At 40.6% G+C, this 21,085-nt stretch overlaps 2 protein-coding genes across 2 annotated transcripts; both read right to left on the reverse strand.

The window, feature by feature from the left end:
- Positions 1–3,229: 3,229 nt before the first annotated feature.
- On the reverse strand, positions 3,230–10,973 carry zdhhc12a (zDHHC palmitoyltransferase 12a). The gene is made up of 5 exons (XM_084945265.1): positions 10,581–10,973; positions 9,468–9,601; positions 8,851–8,940; positions 7,051–7,217; positions 3,230–5,191 (listed from the first exon to the last, which is right to left on the reverse strand). Exons 1-5 carry the CDS (start codon positions 10,675–10,677, stop codon positions 4,876–4,878), a joined length of 804 nt encoding a protein of 267 aa, XP_084801391.1. The 5' UTR covers positions 10,678–10,973; the 3' UTR covers positions 3,230–4,875.
- Positions 10,974–13,478: 2,505 nt separating this feature from the next.
- Positions 13,479–19,705, reverse strand: slc25a25a (solute carrier family 25 member 25a). The gene is made up of 10 exons (XM_084946955.1): positions 19,456–19,705; positions 17,782–17,908; positions 17,555–17,642; positions 17,328–17,439; positions 16,017–16,175; positions 15,323–15,475; positions 15,120–15,227; positions 14,853–15,020; positions 14,601–14,751; positions 13,479–14,472 (listed from the first exon to the last, which is right to left on the reverse strand). The coding sequence occupies exons 1-10, from the start codon at positions 19,615–19,617 to the stop codon at positions 14,285–14,287; spliced, it is 1,416 nt and encodes a 471-aa protein (XP_084803081.1). The 5' UTR covers positions 19,618–19,705; the 3' UTR covers positions 13,479–14,284.
- Positions 19,706–21,085: the final 1,380 nt, after the last annotated feature.

Here is a 21,085-nt window from a genome sequence, read left to right on the forward strand (position 1 = left end):
TAAGCCCTCACATGTTCTTATTACGACTTCACCTCATGTCATTGTTATTTCCTCTGCGACACTACACGGGTTTTTCCTTTAGCGGCTACGTCAGAGGGTTGTGCATAAAACCAGGCATGTGCAGCTGCCTGCTGTGGCGATCCCTTGTGAAGTAGCTTTGTTTTACACTAACTGGTTTTTGTAAATTTGCCTCTAATACAGCAACAATGTGGGTTCCTTCATGTTTATTTATAAATGAATGAAGTGAATAACTGTCACACACTTCCCCAACTGTTCATTCTCACTTGATCGTGCATCAGTGCCAAGCAATTACCACATGCATGAAAGACGAAATGTCTCATGTATGATGACATGATATCACAACAAGCATGATGATATCACACAGGAAAGCTACAAAGAGGAAGACCGCTTTGCGGTAACTTACACAAAAACACTGAAGAAGACTCAGATCAAATCGACAGCCTGAAAATTAACCAAAGTTTTAAAAAACGTGTTTGAGCAGCAGATAGATCCTATCTAAACTTTATTAAAATGAGTAAAAAGGAACACTAGATTATTCCAAAGGAAAATCATGAGCCATCCCAAAGCCATCTGTCATCCAAGTCCTGATTTTAACACTAAAGAAACCAAATGGTAAATAAATGGTAAATGGCCTGTATTTATATAGCGCTTTACTAGTCCCTAAGGACCCCAAAGCGCTTTACATGTCCAGTCATCCACCCATTCACACACACATTCACACACTAAATAAACCAAAGCTAGGAGATAATCAAAAGTAACAAATTTAGTAGTAAATGTAGGTAAAAAGCTGACTTCATATGCTATAACTTGTTCTGAGCAGCTACCTGTCCCAACACTTGTTTCTGTTCCTCTCCTGTATGCCACGGACACATTAAACCAGAGCAGGTTTACTATTGAAACTATGATCATTTACATGATAGTGAAGTTCAGATTTAGTAGTATAGAATTGATTTGGTTAAATTTTTCATCTCTGAAAATGTCCCGTGGATATCTCTGGTACTTATAAAGTTTGAAGTGGGCCTGTAAATGTGGACGTCATAATTAAACAATCAGCTGATTCTGAAGATGGGATTACCTCCTGGTTCTTCCTGATGCATATTTATCATAAATGTGCTTTCAGTTTGATTATGTCCACTCAGATGATAACATGGATAAACCTGGGAGCATAAAGTCATCTTCATAGCCTCTTCAAGCCTCCTGTGCGCTGGCGACAGATAGAGCTCGCTTTGTGGCCTTTGCTTATCATTTTCTTCTCCTGCAGAGGTTCAGTATGTGCTGCCGTCTCTATGCATCACTGTGACAGGCTTTGCCCACTGCCTTGACCAAACAGATGAAACAAGCTACTCTGACTTCTGGTTTAAAACCTTTTAAAAAAAAAAGTGTTAATTTCAGTCCAACATGTGTGAAGTCATTCCTTCGTCTCTGTTACAGCAGTAGGAAGCGCATGGCACTGTGGTGAACTCGTGCACTAGAAAATCCTGTAATCACTAGCAGTATAAAAGAAGCCATAGATAATCTATTATAGCCATACTAGTGATAAAGTATCTGTATTTTGAATTTAGTGACTCATATTTAGTGAGCTCTACTGATATCAAGGCAATAAAAAATAAAAAGAGGAGGAAAAAGCCCTGATTTTGTTCATGTGCTCCTAGAAATCCTGGAATTTGCCTGCAGCTGGTGACGAGCTGGGGTTCAGATGAGGCCTGGGGCTTTAAAGTGTAACTTAACACTAAATCCATCGTTCGATCAGCAGCATTTCATATTCAGCAGTCATGTTTACTGTACAGGTCACTGATCCGGTTTCAGAGAGATATTGACGGCCTAAGCACGAGACATCCATGAATATTGTTTTCTGGGCTAAATCTGGTCAGTGTGTTACAGGCTTAAAAAGACTGACATCCAATAAAGTGAAAGATGAAATGTCTTTTCAGGCTATTACAAAGACTTGAATTCACAGTCACAGTTACTGAGGCCAAAATCCAGTCGAATTAGGTTCAGAAGTGAGCAGCAGATTACTCTAGCAAGCTTTCAAAACTGCATACAAGCCATTAATTTGAGCAACTCGTTGACAAAATTAGAAGTTTACCTAAAGGGTGAATGGGATTTTCTCCTGATTTCTGTTTTTTTTTTTTTTTTCAATAAGGAAAGTCAAAGTTACAACTTCAAACCTTCAGAGCTTCTTTCTTCTTTCACATTTGTATTTTAAAAAAACAGATAATTACAAAGATACTTATTATGACACACTGAAGGGGCTTTGTGTCATGTTCAAGACTTGAGTCAGGACCTAAATGCGAGCAAAAGAGGAAATGAATAAATCAAGGGGGCGTATTTATTTATAACATTAAGGAAAAGGGTTGGGCGTGAACTCAAACCCAGGCCCCTGTTGTAGCCTTTGGCATGTAGGTCACCTGCTCAACCAGGTGAGCCGTAATGTGCCAAAGTGGAACTCTACTGGTGACAGCACCAGAATAAAAATTATCCAGGATTGGGAGGGAAAAGGGTTTATTTCACTGATTCTAGGCATCTTTTTAACAACTCAAGAGTTCCTATTTTACCTTACATTCACACCTGTGGTGCAGTAGTTAGAACTGTCACCTTATAGGCTGGGTTTTAAATTCAGGGTCAGTGGTTGTGCATTTCCCTGTTCATCCTGTATCTGTGGACCCCAAGTCTGAGCCCTGCAACCCTGACCTGGGTAGGAAAAGAAAGATGGCTGGATGAATTCAAATATTCACCCTGACACATGCTGGGACATAAAGGCTTCTAAAAAAAGGCAGCTTTCCACCTTTCACATATCAGTGCTGTTCAAGTTTTGTTAAAGCCCCCAATAAAGAAAAATCTGCATCACTGCATCAACTTGGCACTGGAGGGCCTGCTTTCCCTCTCTCAAATATTGTTTTGCAGTTATTTAACCATAGCACACACCATTTAGATCATATAAAGGGATGTATTCAGGGTGTTATGTTGCTCTTTAACAGCTCTGAAGGCCACCTCTGAGCAGGACACTGAACGCTGCACTTGCTGTCAGCTAATTTCAGAAACCATAGCAGGGCAGTCAGGTGGTTTAACTGTTGTAGCACTTTAAGTTTATGCTGCTGAATATTACATGTTACTTCTGTGTCAGTACTGTATGTATTTATGTACTCTACGTATGTACGTGAATCCTGACTGGGAATGTCAGTGTGTACAGATGTACTCTATAACGATATGCATATCATCTGTGTTTTAATGTACTCTTTGTTGTCAATAAATACAAACAGAACATTACAGTTAAAACTTGGTAAAAAATGAACTTACTGACATCAGTTTACAGGCAGGTACCAAACATCAGCAGGTTTAAAGGCATTTAGTGTAAATAATGTGGGGTCACCACTCTCATCACTTAACAACAGAAACCTTCACAGCAGGGATGTCAAACTTATTTAAACTTTAAACGCTCCCTTCTGTCAGCATTACGAATTTCACACGTGTACCAGATTGGAGTCTTTGCCGAGCCAATTCTGGCCCCCGGGCCTTATATTTGACAACCCTGCTTTACAGAGAGCAGTGACCAAACCTGAGTGTTTCAATCACATTTAGTGCTTATTTTTGTCTTTTATTCAACAAACAAAAACCCAAACAACTTATGTGCCACTTGTACACTGATATTTTAAACACCACCTAACTTCAAGGCAAGAGAGCTTAGTTTGACATTCAGAAAATACTTAACATGGATCTGCTTTTCCTCTTTCTGACTGAAGAGTCAAATATAACTGAGAGCCAAAAGCTGAGATTTCAGACTGCTCTTAATGCTCAGATTCAAACTTTTCTTTTGTTCTTTGTATATCCCTAATATATGATGACGATGATGATGCAGCGTGGTTTGCTTTGTGACTGATGTCTGGTTTCAACAAGCAAAGACGATAGCTAGACGAAGAATAACTCTTCATTAAGTGTTCAGGAATTAAGTGTTCAGATGTCCTGTTTATGGGGGAAAGTGTCTAAGACGAGCCTTTGCAAACCAGTGGTCACATCACATCAACTAAATCCAACTTCTATACACAGCCTATGCTCTTTTAGCTTAGAAGCCCCACCCACTGGGTGTTCAAACCTTCTGTTTGCAGATAACAGCCAAACAGAAGACAGCTGGTTTAAAGAGGGAGGAGCTAAAGCAGCTTGTTTCAGACAGAGAATGAACTGAGAGGCTGTACCAAAGATTATTTTGAGCCGTGAATCATGGAAAGCTAGTCTAGAATCCAAGAATAAAAATGAGCCCTTTAATGTGCATCTTTTGGTTCATAAAATCACAGGCAGCACTAACGAGGTGCTGAGACTGAAACAAGGTCCAACTCCAGTTATCCTTTCCATATTAAGAGATGTGAAACTATCAACAGTTACGACTGCGTGCAGACTATCAGGTTCTTTTTATTTATTTACGTCCGCTGACCTTCTCAAAGTGTAGCTGGAATAATCAAACGGTGCCAGTAACACACGTTAAAAACACCCCCACACGCAAACCCGTGACGTCAGCTGTTGCGCATCACACGGTGAAACACCAACACTGAACGTGTGTTTCAATGTTAACTGTAAATACGGGTAAAGGGATTGTGTTAAGGCAACACTGCGCACAGATACCTCTGAGGTTTGGATTAATTTGTTAAGTCCGAGTTTCCAGCCAAGAACAGGAAACTGCTGGGAGCACCAGAGTGATTACAATCCTCCCGAGAAGGTCCGCTGTTTCAGTCCAAAAAGTTTCCTTTTGATTTTTGTATCTGGATAAAACAATTAAAGACAAACACTTTCTCATTCTCCTGTCTTCATCTTTGTGAAAATACAAAACCAGTCAGAGATTAGTTGACTCCAGCCTCTGTGGGGTCAGACTGGATTCAGCGTGTTTCTGTGGTAAACCTTCTCCCACATCACCGTCCTGCAAATACAGAAGAAATCCCACAGGTTGCAGAGGACGCCACGGTCGAACGGATTCTCCTCGTCCTTGCAGGTCTTCAGGTACGAGATCCTGTGGCGGGACATGAACTCCCAGGTGGTGCAATTGATAGAAATCAGGTACAAGTGGGAGCCTAGCAGCACCACCACAACGACGGAGAAAATCCCGACTATGCACAACGCTGCCAGCAGAAAGCCATTCACCCTGAACCACTGCTCCCACGTAAGAGCAGGAGAAATGCCTGACCTGAAACACAAGGAAATTACACAACAGGAATAAATCACCACTTAGATCTGTTTGGCTATAACAGAAGTTCATCATAAGAAAAAAATCTGGATTAATTCAGCTTGATTAATTCACTGGTTTGTCCCATAAAAAGTTGTTTATAAGAAAACTAAACATAATTTAGCAAGATTAAAATCATCATCATTTTGGTTGTTAACAGAATTTGCTGATAAGCAAACAACTGAACATCATAAGCCTGTTCTCACCCTGAATACTGACTAGTAGGTATAGAATGCATGCTTCTTTTTTAATCTTATATACAAACAAAGCAGAAGACAATGATGAAATGCAAAAAACTGCAGTTCCTCTAAAGTCCACTTGAGGCTTGCTTCAGTTTAAACAAACTGCTTGCCTTCTATGGATAGTCTGCAACCATAGTGAGGTCACCCACTGCTTCTGGATGCCATATTTTGAAACTGAAATCAAGGTTGAAGAAGTTATCAGCTTCTTGACGGTTGCAGAGCACAGCCACATATGCATCTGTTAATAACAAAATACTAGAAGCGCAACCACCAAAACTGAAGCACAAACTTTTAGTCAAATCCATTAAAAATGCTCGAAAAAGGCATCAAAAGCATAAAAACGCTCAAACTGTTCAGTTCAGAGGCCCAATGGAGAACTAGGTGCTACAGCACACCTGGATTAACTGCAGTATCTATAAGGGTGAGTTCAATAAAAATCCCATTTACTCATTACTATATTGGACGAACTTCAATTTTTAGTGTTGCCACAGAGACCGGCACACAGCAAAACAGCAACGCAGTGGTAACAGAAAACAAAACAATGACTCTTTAAAAATTACAGCGTTGGTCACGTCACAGTGGTTATGTCCAGCGCTTATATACAGTCTATGATTTATCTTTGATGAGAAGCCTGCTGCCTGACAGGACAAAAACACTAATGGTTTATTTTTTGGTTGATGGAGACATCGCTGTAGGCCAGAGGGAATACATGCATGTCTCAATGTTTAAACATCTGCTATAAAACTAAGCGGGATGTAGTACGTTACATTACCTTGATAGAGTAATTTAAAATATTACATTTTTCACAGGGTAACACGAAATATCGGTTATGTATTTTTGAGAGTGAATGAATTAACAAAATCTGAAACAGAGCATGCTACATCATCTTTGTTGTCACCAATTCTCCTGACTAAAGGCACATTTCAGATTTTATTTAGATGTATAAAAATGGGTGTTTAACAACCACGCTGCCAGCTGTTTGGCTGCCAGCTGTTTGGCTGCCTGTACTCAGAAGCTTGCAAAGTGTAAACTGACATGTTTTTTTATTCATTCTTCTGTGTCCAGGGCAACACTGGTTTCAATAAATGTCATGAAATATTGTTGAAAGGTTTGCCCACATTACCCCGAGTGTTTTCTTTTATGCTTTACTCAGCTGATAATCTCAGATTATTACTCAGTAAAGTTTAATTACCACAGAGCTTACTTCTGCCTCTCTGTGTGTGCACATAAACCTCTGCTCCACAGCGGTGCCTTTAACTGGAAACCTTAAAATGAAGACGACTTGAACTTTATAAGTGTGCTTAAGCAACCTGTCACAGATCATCCTTACACAATTTAACCACTCAGTTCAGTGATGTTCTCCAAAAGTCATAAGTTACCCAATTCCGTCTAAAGATAAAGCGGCAGAGCAGAGTACACTCAGCACAAGATACGTTTTCACTGAGTCACTGCTGGAAGGCAAATTGAGGCCACAAATATTCCCAGCAGATAAGGACAACTTATCCTAACTAACTCCTAACTAACCCTAACCCTAACCCTTAGAGGCTGGAGACGGGCGGAGGCATTTAGCAGACGTACAGAGCGACGTGAAGGCCCGACAGCAGGGTGAGCAGCTGCACCAGCAGGTAGATGATGAACCAGCGGTGGTTCCTCTCTCCCACGCAGTTCTCAATCCACGGGCAGTGGTGGTCGAAGCGATGGACGCAGCGTTTACACATGTGGCAGTGCTTCGCTCTCATTGGCTGCTGCTTGACACACATGGAGAGAAAATAAAATAAAGGTGCTGTTACTAGGAAAGGTTGATCGCTCTCCAGATTTTTTAGATGGTTTCTTTTGTGTAATGCGACCAAAAGAGAAAGTTAAATCCTTCTACAGCTGCACTGATTAGTTGATTAAAAGAAAATCAATCTGCAGCTGTTTCTGCAATTAAATCAGTGCTGAAAACAGACTCGCAGACAACGCCTCAGGGCCGTAAGAACATTTGTTGGGCTGTAAAAGTCCCTGATAAGGAAATAGGGGTAAGATACATGGGTGTGGCTTTGTCTGGCTGAGCTTTGTCTGGCAAAACTTTTTTTTTCTCTTTCATGGTGGAAACAAGCTTCCATACTTGAATGAACCAATGCACTGGGTGAATTTGGTTAATGCTGGCCTACAACTGAGTCTTTGCAAACTCTGACAGTGTCTGTGAGCCAGTTTGCAGGGCTTATTTAATTATAGAAGAAAAAATAAATGACACTTAATGTAGCAAATTTAAAAAACACAGTTTGGTTGTTAACCAAAGAAAATGACTGGACATCATAAATCTTTAAACAATGACAAAGGTGAGTCTGTGGCTCTTCTTGGCCTGAATATTGACTGGCAGGTGCAAAGTCTGAACTTCAAAGCAGAACATGTTTACAGCCTGGTGAAAAAAACAGTTTTAACCTTTTTAGATAATGTTTTTTATTTGTTTTTTTTATATGACTTAAACTCAGAGGTGTGGACGCTTTGATTAACAGGTGTGCCAACAAATAAAAGCTGGACAAAGCTGCGGTGACATTACCCATTCGATTTCACATTTTAAGACCTCGGCGTGTTTCTGCCACCATCTGAAGCCACGAGTGACCGTACTTGGGCAGATTTCTGGTGCACAAAGGCGCGTTAAAAGCAGAGCCAAAGAAATGGCCTCTATTCCAACAGATACTTCTTTTTATTTACTTTTTGCTTTCCAGTAAGCTCAGCTACCATGTAGCTTCCATCGTCCCATCAAATACTTTCACACAGTCCAACCAACAGTCAGCCTGAGGTCCTGTCCACACACACAGGTCATGTAAGTGGTGGTATTAGGCTGCTGAAAACTGAGCTTTTCATTAGCTTTTCGTCTCAGGGAAAATTAAGACTTTGTTTTGCAGTGTCACCTTTTTTGTGAGATGAGACTGTGTGTTGTCTTATTGTTTGTTAGTGATACACCTAGGCTTCTGATTGGTCAACATTCCTGTATGGTTAGAGTTATGTTACCACCTGTTGCTGTGGCACTTTTGACAGCTCATGGCCTCGGTTTTGTTTTTGAGTTTTTTCTTGTGACTTGTGATGCAAAACAGTGTTGCTGTTGATGGGGTCTTATAAACAAAAGAGGAAAATTCCAGTTTTTAAGAAATCCTCATGTACGTGTGGATGTAGCCTCAAATTCACACTATTTTGAAAGCCAAGTTTCTTTCAGGAGGAGGATGTTTGTGTCTTTGGCACCATTTTAATATCAGCTGCTTCTCCTGACATATGATGCAGAAAGACACCATTTAAACCCAACACACAGAATTTGATGAGTTGGAAATGCGGTCACGTCAAACTTGGTGAGCACTGGAATTTGGCAGCTGGCAGCAGCTGGCAGCAGCTGGTTACCTGCAGCAGGCAGTATCCACAGCGCCTCAAACGAGGGGTCGATGACTGAGGGATCATCGCCTCCATTTCTTCATTCGGACTCTGAGCGCCCTGTGTAACACAAACAGACGTCAGTCACAAGTGTTCACACGCACACAGAAACACTGCGACCTTTCAGCATTCATCACAGGTTAGTACAGGTTTTAGTCCATTTGCTGATAAGAAAACATCACATCACTGCTGACCTCTCCGCAGCAGAGGAAAGGTTTCGCTTTTAACATGGAGGCAGTCAGTGGTCACCACTATTACAACACATTATGAAACCAACCTTTCACAAAGTGTTTTAATCCTTAAAGAAGGTAAATTAACTGCTTCTTGCTTCTTAACTTCTTAACTGCTATTTGAGCATTCAAAGAGCTTTACACAACATGTCTCATTCATCCATTCTATCTAATGTTCTTACTCTGATAAACGCATCAGGAGAAACTCAGGGTCCAGTATCTTGTCCAAGGATACTTCGGCATGCAGACTGGAGCAGCCAGGGATTGAACCTTCTTAGCTGCCTGCTGAGCCACAGCCAGCCCTCAAATTAGGATCTACTTTGAATTTGTAATCCAAGTCTTTTTAATTAAACTCACCTTGACAGTGTCATTGAGCACAAAGCCGGGGTCCATCAGGGAAACGGCAAAGTACAACAGCACTGACAGAACGACCAGCAAGAAGAAGAGAGCCGGCAGCAGCAGCTCTCCCTGCTCCTCACATCTCCGCAAGCCTACACACACACACATGTAAGAGCTAAGAAAAAGTAAGATATTCTCCAAGATTTATGTAGAAATGTGGCAGCTAAATAATCTTGCCCTCCTGTGTAGAGGGAGGGCAACCCTAACAGCGGAAAGGACTTGGGGTCATAGCATACATCCACTGTTTTCATAGTATCAGCTGTTGCCTTCAGAGCGGAGGTATTCTTTGACTTGTTGCAGAACAAACGGATTTAAATTCTCACTTGTTCCTACCACTATTAATTTTTAATTATGTGATTTGTTGGGGTTTCAGGGTGTATGTGTTATCTATGCTGCTGACTACAAAGCACACTACCCCTCAGGGATAATATACTTTATTTTAATCTTGATATTGAAAATGTACAAGAGACAAAAAAACAAAGCAAACAAAAAAATCTTCATATTCATTGAGACTGTAAAGTCACAAGCTGTTAAAACAAATGGGAAATTACTTTTTTCTTCATTATAACTCTACTTGTATATAACTTTTAAAAAAAACATATTATTATATGGGTTCATATGAGTATATTAAGGCCACTGTACATCAGATATTGGATTTTTTTTTATTTAAAATTGTATTATTTGAATATATATGACAAATTATTCAGTCTGGAAAGGCGTTGCATTGAAATATTTAATTTAAAAATATTTAATTATGATATGATCATTTTTAACCCAAAAAATATATATTTATTGGAGGTTTATGTATCTATTTTTATTTAGGCTCATTTCTTGTGTTTTTAAATAAAAATATTCTAATTTGTGGAGTAACTTGTAACAGCAACTGACAGATACATGTCAGGTGGTAACAACTACATAATTTCCCTCATAAATGTAGGTAATATAAATAATAAAGATACTTGAAAATGCTCAAGTAAAATAAAAATCCTTATAATTGGAGCCCAACTACCATTCAGCTCCATCCTGTTGCTAACGGCTAAAAGCTAGCTGGTCGCAGTCTGAGTGACTTACTAGTGTTGTGCAGGAACAGAATGACGGTTATGATCCAGGTGAGCAGTGTGTGAGCGACCCGGACCAGAAAGCCGCTCCGAAACACGTTTTGCACCATATTAATAACAGCACCTGTCACCTGTCACCGCTGCTAACGAGCCAGCTAAGAGGGTTAGCATTACCAAAATAAACACATATATATTAAATAAAGACCGAGAAGCTTTTAAATATACTACAAAGCAAATGTAGAAATGTAGAAAATAATCTGGAGTCGATTACAGGCGTAAATACGCATTCAATCAAAAATAAAACAACCGACTTCTGTTTTTATGTTGTTCATTGAGTCTACTTCCTTGTTTCCCTACGGCGGTCTGTATAGGTCAAACCGTTCGAACTGACTACGCGCAAAAGAAGGTTTTCGCAATAGTAAAATACGTCGGCTAATGTTACATTAAAGCACCGTTTATTTTAAAAAGATTAATTTCGAGTTTAAAAATCGTTTTTTCCCATCAATAAAAATTCTTAGAAAACAGTGACGTCACTTTTTTCTCCCTTTTTTTTTGTGTGTAAAAAAGGTTGACACGAGCATCTGTTTCATTAACTCACAGGTAGTTTTGCGGGTAATGGCTAATCCATTTCTGTAATTAAGTGAGCGCAGAGAGTTTAGCCTGCTCTTTATCTTTGGCTGCCACCGAGAAGCTTCTAGAAACTGTCTGAAGCTTCTGGGAAGCAGCTGATTATCGGAAACTGCACAGGAAGTGTCAAGAAGCGTTACTGTCACAGGGTTAATGTGCCACTCACTTGCTTACAAATATGTAAGGTTAAATCAACATCATTGTTATAAATTTGAGGTATTTTTTTTTTATTATACAGCACTTATTGAAGATGTTGTTATAAAACAATCTGATATATAATCAAAATGTTATGTAAGCCACAAATCATCTTGCTGAGAGCGCCATTAAATGATCAAGTCAACAAATTTATATTAATATTAATAATATAATTATTGGGGGTTTTTTTCCCAGTGGTGGATGTAAGTTGGTGCTTTACTTAAAAATAAAAATGCCACAAGGTTAAAGAAAAATGTCCTATGTTAAGTAATCAAAACCGAAAGTATTCACTATGACAAAATGTCTCTTTTCAAGATTTTAGCTTAAGATTTGCAGCTTCCAAGTGTTTTTGTTTGCAAACAATAATAATTTGTCACATGCAGGATAAGAAAATAAAATACAGTCTTTTAATTTTGTTCCAGTGTGCACAGGGTGCCAATCCTTCTTTTCTTTTTTCTTTCTTTTTGTTTTTGAAACATATGATAGGACAGAGAACAGGACAAAACCTGATACAGACCAGAACACTTACAAGATAACATAAATACTGGTATAAACATTCAAATGAGTGTAGTCCATGCATGTGTGTGTATTACTCTGTTCAGTGTGAAAGTCTTTTCATTTCTTCTTGTTTTACTTCCAAGGAGCCAGACTTTCTTCTATTTTTTTAGGTGCCCTTGAGCAATAGTTTTCCAAGCTTTTTGAATGCCCTGCTTTTTCTCTCATTTACAGTCCAGTACTCGTAACTGACCATATTCAGGGAAATCATGAATATTGACCTATGAATCATTCGTGCACAAGAAAAGCAGAAGAAAATCATTGGGAACAGGTTTTATGAAGTGATGAATCCAAATCTAAAATGTTTGGTTTGAGTCGTCAGTATGTAAGTGTCTACAGCCTCTGTCATGGTTCTGAGCTTCATTTGAAACTGTGAAGTTTGAGATGTGAAACTGGGTGGGAAAAGCATCAGATTTTCACCATGACAATGATCCCTAAAACACTGTCAGTGCAGTAAAAGCATGCCTGGATAGAAACACACCACTTAAAATATAAAGAAATTAGAAGTGGCTCAAGACTTTTGCACAGCACTGCACATAATTACATTATACTTTCTCAGGAACTTGCGACAGGCCCAGTTACCACAAAAACTGCTAATTAACTTCTACCGCTCCACCATCGACAGCCTTCCGACCTACTGCTGTACTGTGGAGGACAAGAGAAAACTGTAGTGGGCAGTGAGGGCGGCAGAGTGGGCAACTGACACTTCACTAATCCCCCTCAGACACATTTATACTGGCAGAAAGCCAGTATCATCAGCAAGGACTCCTCGCACCCTGGACACTGAAAATAAAAGGAATAAAAGAAAGGAATTACAAAGCTCTTCTTCAAAACATGAAGTTTTTCTGAAATAATCTCATAACATCAAATCCTCCAGGAAGGTTCCCAGGTGTGAAGTGACCCTGAAGAATCTGCAGCCACAATCAGAGCTAGTTAAAATCTCTAAAAAGAAAAAGAGCTTCAATGTTTCCTATATAACCTACTTTATCAGAGGATACACTGAACTGTTTGTGAAAGGAAAGCTTGTGATTCCAGATACTTTCACAAACCTTCCCAAGAAAAACTGACAGATGAGTTCAAGGAAAAGTGATTGGGAAAAGGGAGGTAGGAGGTAATTTTTTGGACTAGTTGTCTGGAGCCATGCAGTTATCACATATGCCAGAGATACTTCAGGGTCACTTCACTCTGCAAATGTTGCTACTGATCGTAGGCATTGTGTGCATTTATATAGCAAGTAATCACTCAATTCTTGTTTTGGGAGCAATGAAAAGATCCACTTTTGGATATTACAGATGCACCACCCAGGCATGTGCAGTTTAAAAATAAGAAGCCTGTCTGCTGAGGTTCCACTTCTGTTTTCATCACATGCACGATCACTCGATCTGCATAAGGAAAACCCTCCAAACACCACAAATATGTAAGATTACCAAACTTCTCAGTCTGGAGGAGTTTGCTGTTTGGAGCTTCAGTGTACCCCTCAGCCTTTTTGAGCTTCAGTGTGTGAATTTCAGTGCAAAAAAAAGGAGAAATGAGACACAGATTTATAATTTCCATTTATTTGCATCGAAAATGGTCCATTAAAACACTAAATCGGCATTGACAACGTCATTTAGAGGCTTACTAGCATTAATTAAAGTGCATTATGCCGTCTGTCTTTTCACTTTCTAAATACACATGCTCTTCTTTAAAATGAAGAAAGAAAAAAAAAAAAAAAAAAAGCAGCCCTTTAACCTGAGGTGAACATTAAGTAACATTCAATTAAACAAGAATTAGGACGACTAAACACATCAACGATCTGATTGCATCAGCAAAGTTTTTTTCCCCCCGTTTTCATCATTTCAGACAACTACACGTAGTTATCAACATTAAGGCTGATTTATGTAGTTGCACATTTTGGCTCAAGATTTACTTCCCTTTCTAAATAAAACAATAAATACAGGACGGGTGGTAATAAATACTCCGGTCAGTCAGTCATTCATTCAGGGGTGGAGAGAAATTCAAACTGTGTGCAAAAATCTTCCCGTCTGGGACATAATCATTTCACTCTGTGCATTTTAATGCTTAATCCACCAAGATTCACTCAAGAGAAGAGCAAAAATATTTGGTCCTTGCTTCTCATACAGTCACCGTTCAGCTTCTCTTTAAAGGTAATAGCAGCAGTCACGACATCCTGAGCTCACAGAGTCCATAACCTCCACCTCGCCGTGTCCTTTCTAGTCTTTCGTCAGCTGACATTCACAGAATGAAATGGCTCCGCGAACCTCTGGAGGGGCCTGAAAGCCCCCGGGGGGATTCCTAGCATGAGCCTTGGGAGGGTGAGGGGTGTTGGACTAGGGAGCCTTATCTTGAGGTCACTCCCAGCTGTGTCTTCAGGTGCTCGTACACAACATAGCTGATGCTGACGGCAGGGATGACTTTAAGGAAGTTGGGGGCCAGGCCTCTGTAAAGCCCAGTGGGCCCCTCGTTCTGCAGGATCTGCCTGAAGAGGCCAGACATGGTCACCTGCTGTTGGCCGCCATCTACTGCAGCTGAAAGGGTTAAAAATGGACAAGCTTAGACTTGTGTTCAAATACAGTTCCTATCCAGTTATTTTGTAATGTAAATGTATAAAACCGTCTGCTACTGATGGAGTAACAGGTCAGTAGTGAGGCCTCACCTTGTGCTTGTATGCGGGTTCGGACCAGAGCCAGGGGGTAACTGGCGAGCTGACCGCAGGTACTGGACACTGTGCCGCAGGCCAGCAGGACGAACACACCGGGGTCTGTGCTGTTGGTGCCGTACTGCTGGAGGTAGGTGTTTTTTAGCGTCTATGGAGAGAAAACAAAAGGTCAATCTACAGTCTCTGTTTGAATTTTATTTTGTAGGAGTTCTGGGGATTTCTAAACAATGTATGCTTGTGACTGCTCACCTCGTACACTGCGAGGTCAATGCCTGCATAGGGCACGATGCCCAGCATGTTGGGGACGTATCCTTTGTAAAACGCGCCGAGGCCTTCTCTTCTGAAGATCTGCTTGGCGCAGTCAGTGATACCAGCATACTGGCCGGTCTTCCTCAGAGCGAGACGGGTTTTAAGCACCTGGAACAGATTCAGTACAGATAACGTCAGCTTTGACTGTACAGTTGCGACAGAGGCATCACAACGCTACAGGATAGAGCTAATTAAAGAGATAATCACCTCCATGGGGTAGATTGTGCTCTGGGCAATCACTCCTGCCAAAGATCCTGCAACAAACCGCTCCAGGATGCTCAGAGCTTCCTTATCACTGCCGATTAAACGCTTAATCTGGAGAAGCAAGTTGAGAAAGAACAGATTAGCAAATGACATCAAGAACACTGTGCCTCGTTCATTAAACCCGTCCCTTGATAAACCCATCATACCTGCTCGTAAGCCATGAACTTGAGGGCCGACTCGGGGGCAATTTTGAGGATATTCACGCCATTTCCTCGCCACAAGGACCTCGTACCACCTTCTTTGATCATCTGCATGAGTCCGCTCATGATGCACATGTTGTTGGTTCGGGATCCGTAAACCTGAGGGAGGAAGAATATTGTATTTGATTAAACTACTACATAAACTTCTTTAATTACGGGATGACTTGGGCATGGTGTCATGTGGGTCATCATGTTTTTAACCAAATCTAAGCCAACAGGGTAAATATCTAATCAATAGGACAAAGTCTCCTGACGCACACCATGGGGATGATGACACATATTTAGTATGGGTAGTTTGAGCTTGGATGACAGCGAGTACTATGAAGCCAAGGGTGTGATAGCGGTTTGAGAGCAGTCATTGCCTGGACTCTGGCCCCTTGCTGTTACACACTGTTAAACGTTAACTTGCTTATGAGCGTTAGGTAACGGGCGCTTGAGCAATTTCAAAACATAATGGCCACAAATACTCAGAGCTAAAATCTCTTTCATGCATCAGCGGACACTTAAAATGCCTGACAGCTTTAGTCATAAGACTCACAAGCAGAGAAATTTCCACAACTTCCTCTTCACAGGCCCATCACGTGCCTGCACTTGATCAACAGCTGCTTAAAGTGTTTTAAGAGGTCCAAGTCGATCTTACCTGCATCATGACTTTGAGTCGATCCAGGGGGGCAGTGCAGGTCCTCGAAACCGCTCCTGCTCCTCCACCTGCGACCAGATGTCTCCACCACATCCCAGTCTGCTTCTCCTCAATGGTGAAGTCATCGGGGACCATGAGATTCTCTCCAACATCGAATATCTGATCAGAAGATGACAGGAATGGTCAGATATAGAGAGCAAAAAACCCCTGGTAGAGGTTTTAGTCATTTTGTTTTGGCAACTAACAGAAATGACTCCCCATGCCCTTCTCATTATGGAAACATACATGAAGAGATTACAAAGGACAGAGTGGAGGTTAGTTTCACATGGACCACTCTTAAACATTTTGGAACAGGACCCATTTTGTGTCATTCATTTGTCCTCAGCTGTAGATTAGAGCTTCTATTCTTAACCAACATGTGGTGAAAATCCTTTGTGTTAACATCTGAACATTTCTCTCATGTGGGCCACATGATGGTGAGCTCATGTGTGACTGCAGGTTAAATGTGTAAGCATCCCCCCACCAGCCCAGCAAAGGTCAGAGCACGGGGATTGTTTTCAAAGGAAGACATTTTGAGAATATAGGTCAGGGATCCGTTTAAAACCTCTAGCTTTCCCCCCTTTAAAAGAAACAAAACAAACCTCAAGCATTTTGCCTTCTTATTCTCTCTCTGGGACTCTTATGGAGATAAAACTGTGCAGGTTGACATCTGACCTGACTTTCTGCAGTCTGAAATGATCCAGCACTTTACATCTCTGCTCAGCTTGAGGCAGGTTGTGCCGCCAGGCGAGTCTGCTGGTCTCATTAGCTCTAAAATAACTTGTTCTGCCCCTGAGATCAGAATGTGTTCCTCCGGGAGCTGTGCTATATTACATCTCCAGTCTGCACCTGCTCTGACCGCTGCTGCTGCTCTCCTTTACATAACAGCACCGAGACAAATCCTTCCAACATAATCCTGCAGGAAAGAGCCCAATTCCTTTCATGGCCTAAGAGCTTAATTGCTGACGCATGGTTTGTGCTCATGGCCTTTCTGGGAATTTGCTCTTTAATTGACCCACTCAACAGGAGGGTGTAAGAACCATAGCCTTTGCTATGTTATTGTTATCGCATATGATGATAAAGTTATCAACCAAGAATAGCTAAAAGTAGGACATGTGAAAAGTTATGCAAGAGCAGAATTTTCTACTTCTCTTTCATAAAGTTAATTTTGGCACATTAATGATTTGTCTCTAGTTTTAGGCTCTGAAGGTCAAAGCAGCAGATTTGTTCCCTTTTTTGGGAAAACTTTTGGTTTCAGTGTAAAGTACTAACCGTGGAGTGTTTCCAGTAAAGGATGATCTCAGGGATGTTCTCCGTCTTCTCCACCATGGCATACTTGCTCCAGTCTTTACTGCTGATTGTTATCATGCCGTTCTTATCCATGCTTTAAAATAAATAAATGTATAAAATGATGAGACATTGTTCCCTTAAAAAATAAATTTAAAATTTTTTTAAATCTAAAATCCCAAAGATTAAAAAAAATATACTTTTTTTTTTACCTCTTAAGGACTTTCTCCGCATGTTGCAGAGAAATATGCACACCAAGGTCACGGAGCGACTGCATGAACTCTTTAGGGTCAACGCGGCCTTTAAAAGGAAGCAAAGACACGCTGTGAGAAAATGCGTCCTTCACACTTAAAGCTGCGGAAATGACACAAAGTGAAATTCGAAACCACTCGAGGAGTTTCTTGTGAAACAAAAAGCATGACCCTCTCCTGCCACATACCTGCATTCTTCCTGTCGAGACTCTTCACCACAAGCTTCAGGTCTTTCTCGTAGTCTTGTAGATAGTGAACAAACTCCTCAAAGTCCAACTGTCCGTCCGAGTTGTTTTCTTCCCTTTTTAGTGTTTTCTGTGAAGAAGAAATAAAACCAGAGTCAGACAAGACGGCAGAATTTGAATAATCTGATTTACTGATACTAATCCAGTGAGTCAGCTTCATGGAGGAGTAGAACGTGACATTTAGCAACGGTATGCAGTAGTCATCTCCCCTGATAGTTTAACAATGTCTTATGAAACAAGTACAGCAAGTTTGAAATGTACCCTGTAACTGATGCCTCCCAAATGATTAGCCAAGTGACCATAAACCAGCCCTGGAGACCCACTGGCGCATTAAAGGTGTCCCCTCAGCTTGATTTTTATTACCCCAAAGGGCAGCTATGACCCATTTGCCAGGCCACAAGCCTCTTGGCTTTCTTGAATGACATCTATTTCTCCTGGGCCTATTAGGGTATTAGGTAATAACACCCTTGTCCATCTTCACCCTCAACTGCAGGCTGACCCAGCCAACCGCTTTAATCCATGTCTAGGTTGAAACCTGCAGGGCTAAAATAAGACCGGGATATACTGCTATCATTGACTGATACTGCCTGACCTGCTGCCCAGACCGCCTGTAGGCATATGACTGAACCCGATACCCCATCTGCAGATATTTGCAGCTTGCACCCTACTCCCTGCAGGAGTGCATCAGAGTGACTTAAAGCACAGCTAAAATGGCCATTTTGTGCCAGTTCATGAAGCCTGAGATGCCAAAAACAAACTGCTGCAGACTTTAAGTCTTTGCATAACCTTGATTAAAACACGTTTAAAAACAATTATGAGCAAATCCTAATGAGCCCCAGCCTCTTAACCCCCCAAAGAGGCCCATAGATAAAATGTACTGGATAAGACACCGAGCACCTTTTAAAACTTTCTTCCCAATAATTAAATTTGTGTTGACAGATACATTTAAAGCAATCACATTGTTATGAATTCGTGAAATTAAAACATGAAAAGTCAGTGGTGTGTCAGCATTCCTAGGATTACAGATGCACCACGAGTCATAGCTATGTGGGATCTGCCTGCCCCCAAAACCCTCAGTTTCAGAGTAGTAAAAGACCTCAAGGACATCAGGGAGAAACGCATGCTGTAGCTGACCTAGAAACGGGAACAGCTAATTAAACAACTTTTGTACTTATGCACAGGATTTACTTTTTCTCAGTTACATATAGCAAATGATACCGGCTTCCAGCTGCCCTCTTTCAGTGTAAGCGCATGGCCGGAATTCCTTTTTAGGGTGGATTTTCCCCACGTAAGCTGAATGGCAGTCTTTTTCAGCCCGAACCGGCTCGGTTAAGTTTTAAAGTTTGCAGTAACAGGCTTAAATCAACAAATATTGATTACTTTTCAGTGTCATTTAGGTTAAATACAGATGTTATGTTAAAAGTTGCAGCAAAAATGCCCGGAATCTTCTCGTGAATTTTCTCGAAACCGGTCTTTTTTGCGGCCTAGGCGTAAGGCTTTTACTACTGCGCGCTAATCTTTCCGGTCGCCGGAGTGAAAGGATTTGTGGCGCTCAGACTAATCAATGTTAAGAACTAGGTTATTCTGACTGTGTTAGTTAACTTATTTATTTCCTACCTTTCGCCATCGTTGGTAGGCTGAAAACTCTTGGGACGGCAGGAACACGCTGAGTTTGTTAAAAAGAGACTTCAACTCAGATGGAAGTCCGTTAGACTCGAAATATTCCACTTCAATCGGGTCCGAGTTAGACACGGGGACGTAAAGGCACAGGCCGAGCATCTTTGGCTGCGGGTAAATTAAAACTTCAATAAATAAATAAATATCACAACGTTGAGTCTTCCCTGTCCGGGACGATACTGAATGCCGGTAAGGAAGGACCGGCTACTAAAGAATGTCAGAAGTCCACGCCTCTTCCAGGAATAGCTACGTAATTGGTCCGTCCCTCGTCAATGAAGACAAAACGTCATTTTTACTACGGACGAATAACTGAGGCCGCCCATTGATGGGCTCGACTCGGTCCCGCCTTTTCCTTTCTTTTTTTGTGCGCGAGTGAGCGAAGGAAATTGACCAATCCTGTGGTAGGTTTAGTCTGCAATTTGAAATATTAACCAATCCTGTTTTTCCTTCCATTTGAAACTGGCGGCCACGGGGTTTACATTACGGCCTATGTGCAAGGAGCTCCGCAGAACGTCTACATAAAATAAAATAAAATTTGAAGCAACTAATTATTATATAACCACTTAATAGATTTTAATTCAATATAATAATTAACAAAACATAAATAAATCTGTTATTGATTGAAAATATAATAATAACAACAGAAAATCCACAAATAAAATATTAAATTATTATAATAAGAAGAAAAGTATCTCTTTATTTGGACAGAATATTTTAAAAATTATTTTAAAGAAATATGAAGAATGAATGATAAAGAAGAATTCAAGGTAGGTAGTTTAATAATTTTAAGGAGAATATTTATTACATTTTATTGTACGCTGAATAGATTAGATATGTATTGTCAAGAGTATTCAAATTTACATTTTGTTTCAATCTCATGCACAGTATGGTAGTTTTTGCCACATTTTCTTCTATTGTATTTGACATATTTCTTGTGTAAGTGGTCCATTAACTATGTGACCTGAGTATTTCCATTCTGTGCTATGATACATAAACATCACTACAACAATGGGGAAACTTTTTTACTGTACTGCATTGCATATATTTTACAGTTTTAGCTATGTTTTTAGCACTGGCACTTTATGTAGCTCAATTAAAATGTTTGTCAGGGGTTTCCAGCCCCCACGAAAAAACCATGACAGGACAAAAACACTTGTTTTTGCTCCTTATCACAGATGCTGATTACCTGTTTACAGCTCCACTGAGGAGGCCACAGCTTTGTTTTGCTTCTTTCATTCACAAACAATGGTCTCATGACCCCCCAGACTTATCTTATGACCCTTTGCAGGAGGCCTGACTTCTATAGGCTGCAAAGGATTGGATTAAACTCCATACACAAAGTAAATTGGCTGTATCTCCAGCAACTCCAAAGGTAGAAAGCTTTTTAGAGATTGCTGCATATTGACTAAATTTTATTGGTACTTTTACTTTACTGGAGAGTCTGAGTATCTCTCCACTATTGAAACCCTACGTCTGCAACTCATCCCCCCAGATGATGTTCCCTGCAAAAAGTATTGCATCACTTTGTTTGGCTTGTGGTTGTGTTTTCTTTTTTTTTTTTGGGGGGGGG

Source organism: Perissodus microlepis, chromosome 12 (genome assembly GCF_051167445.1).
Source record: "Perissodus microlepis isolate ML-2025 ecotype Zambia chromosome 12, ASM5116744v1, whole genome shotgun sequence".
NCBI lineage: Eukaryota > Metazoa > Chordata > Actinopteri > Cichliformes > Cichlidae > Perissodus > Perissodus microlepis.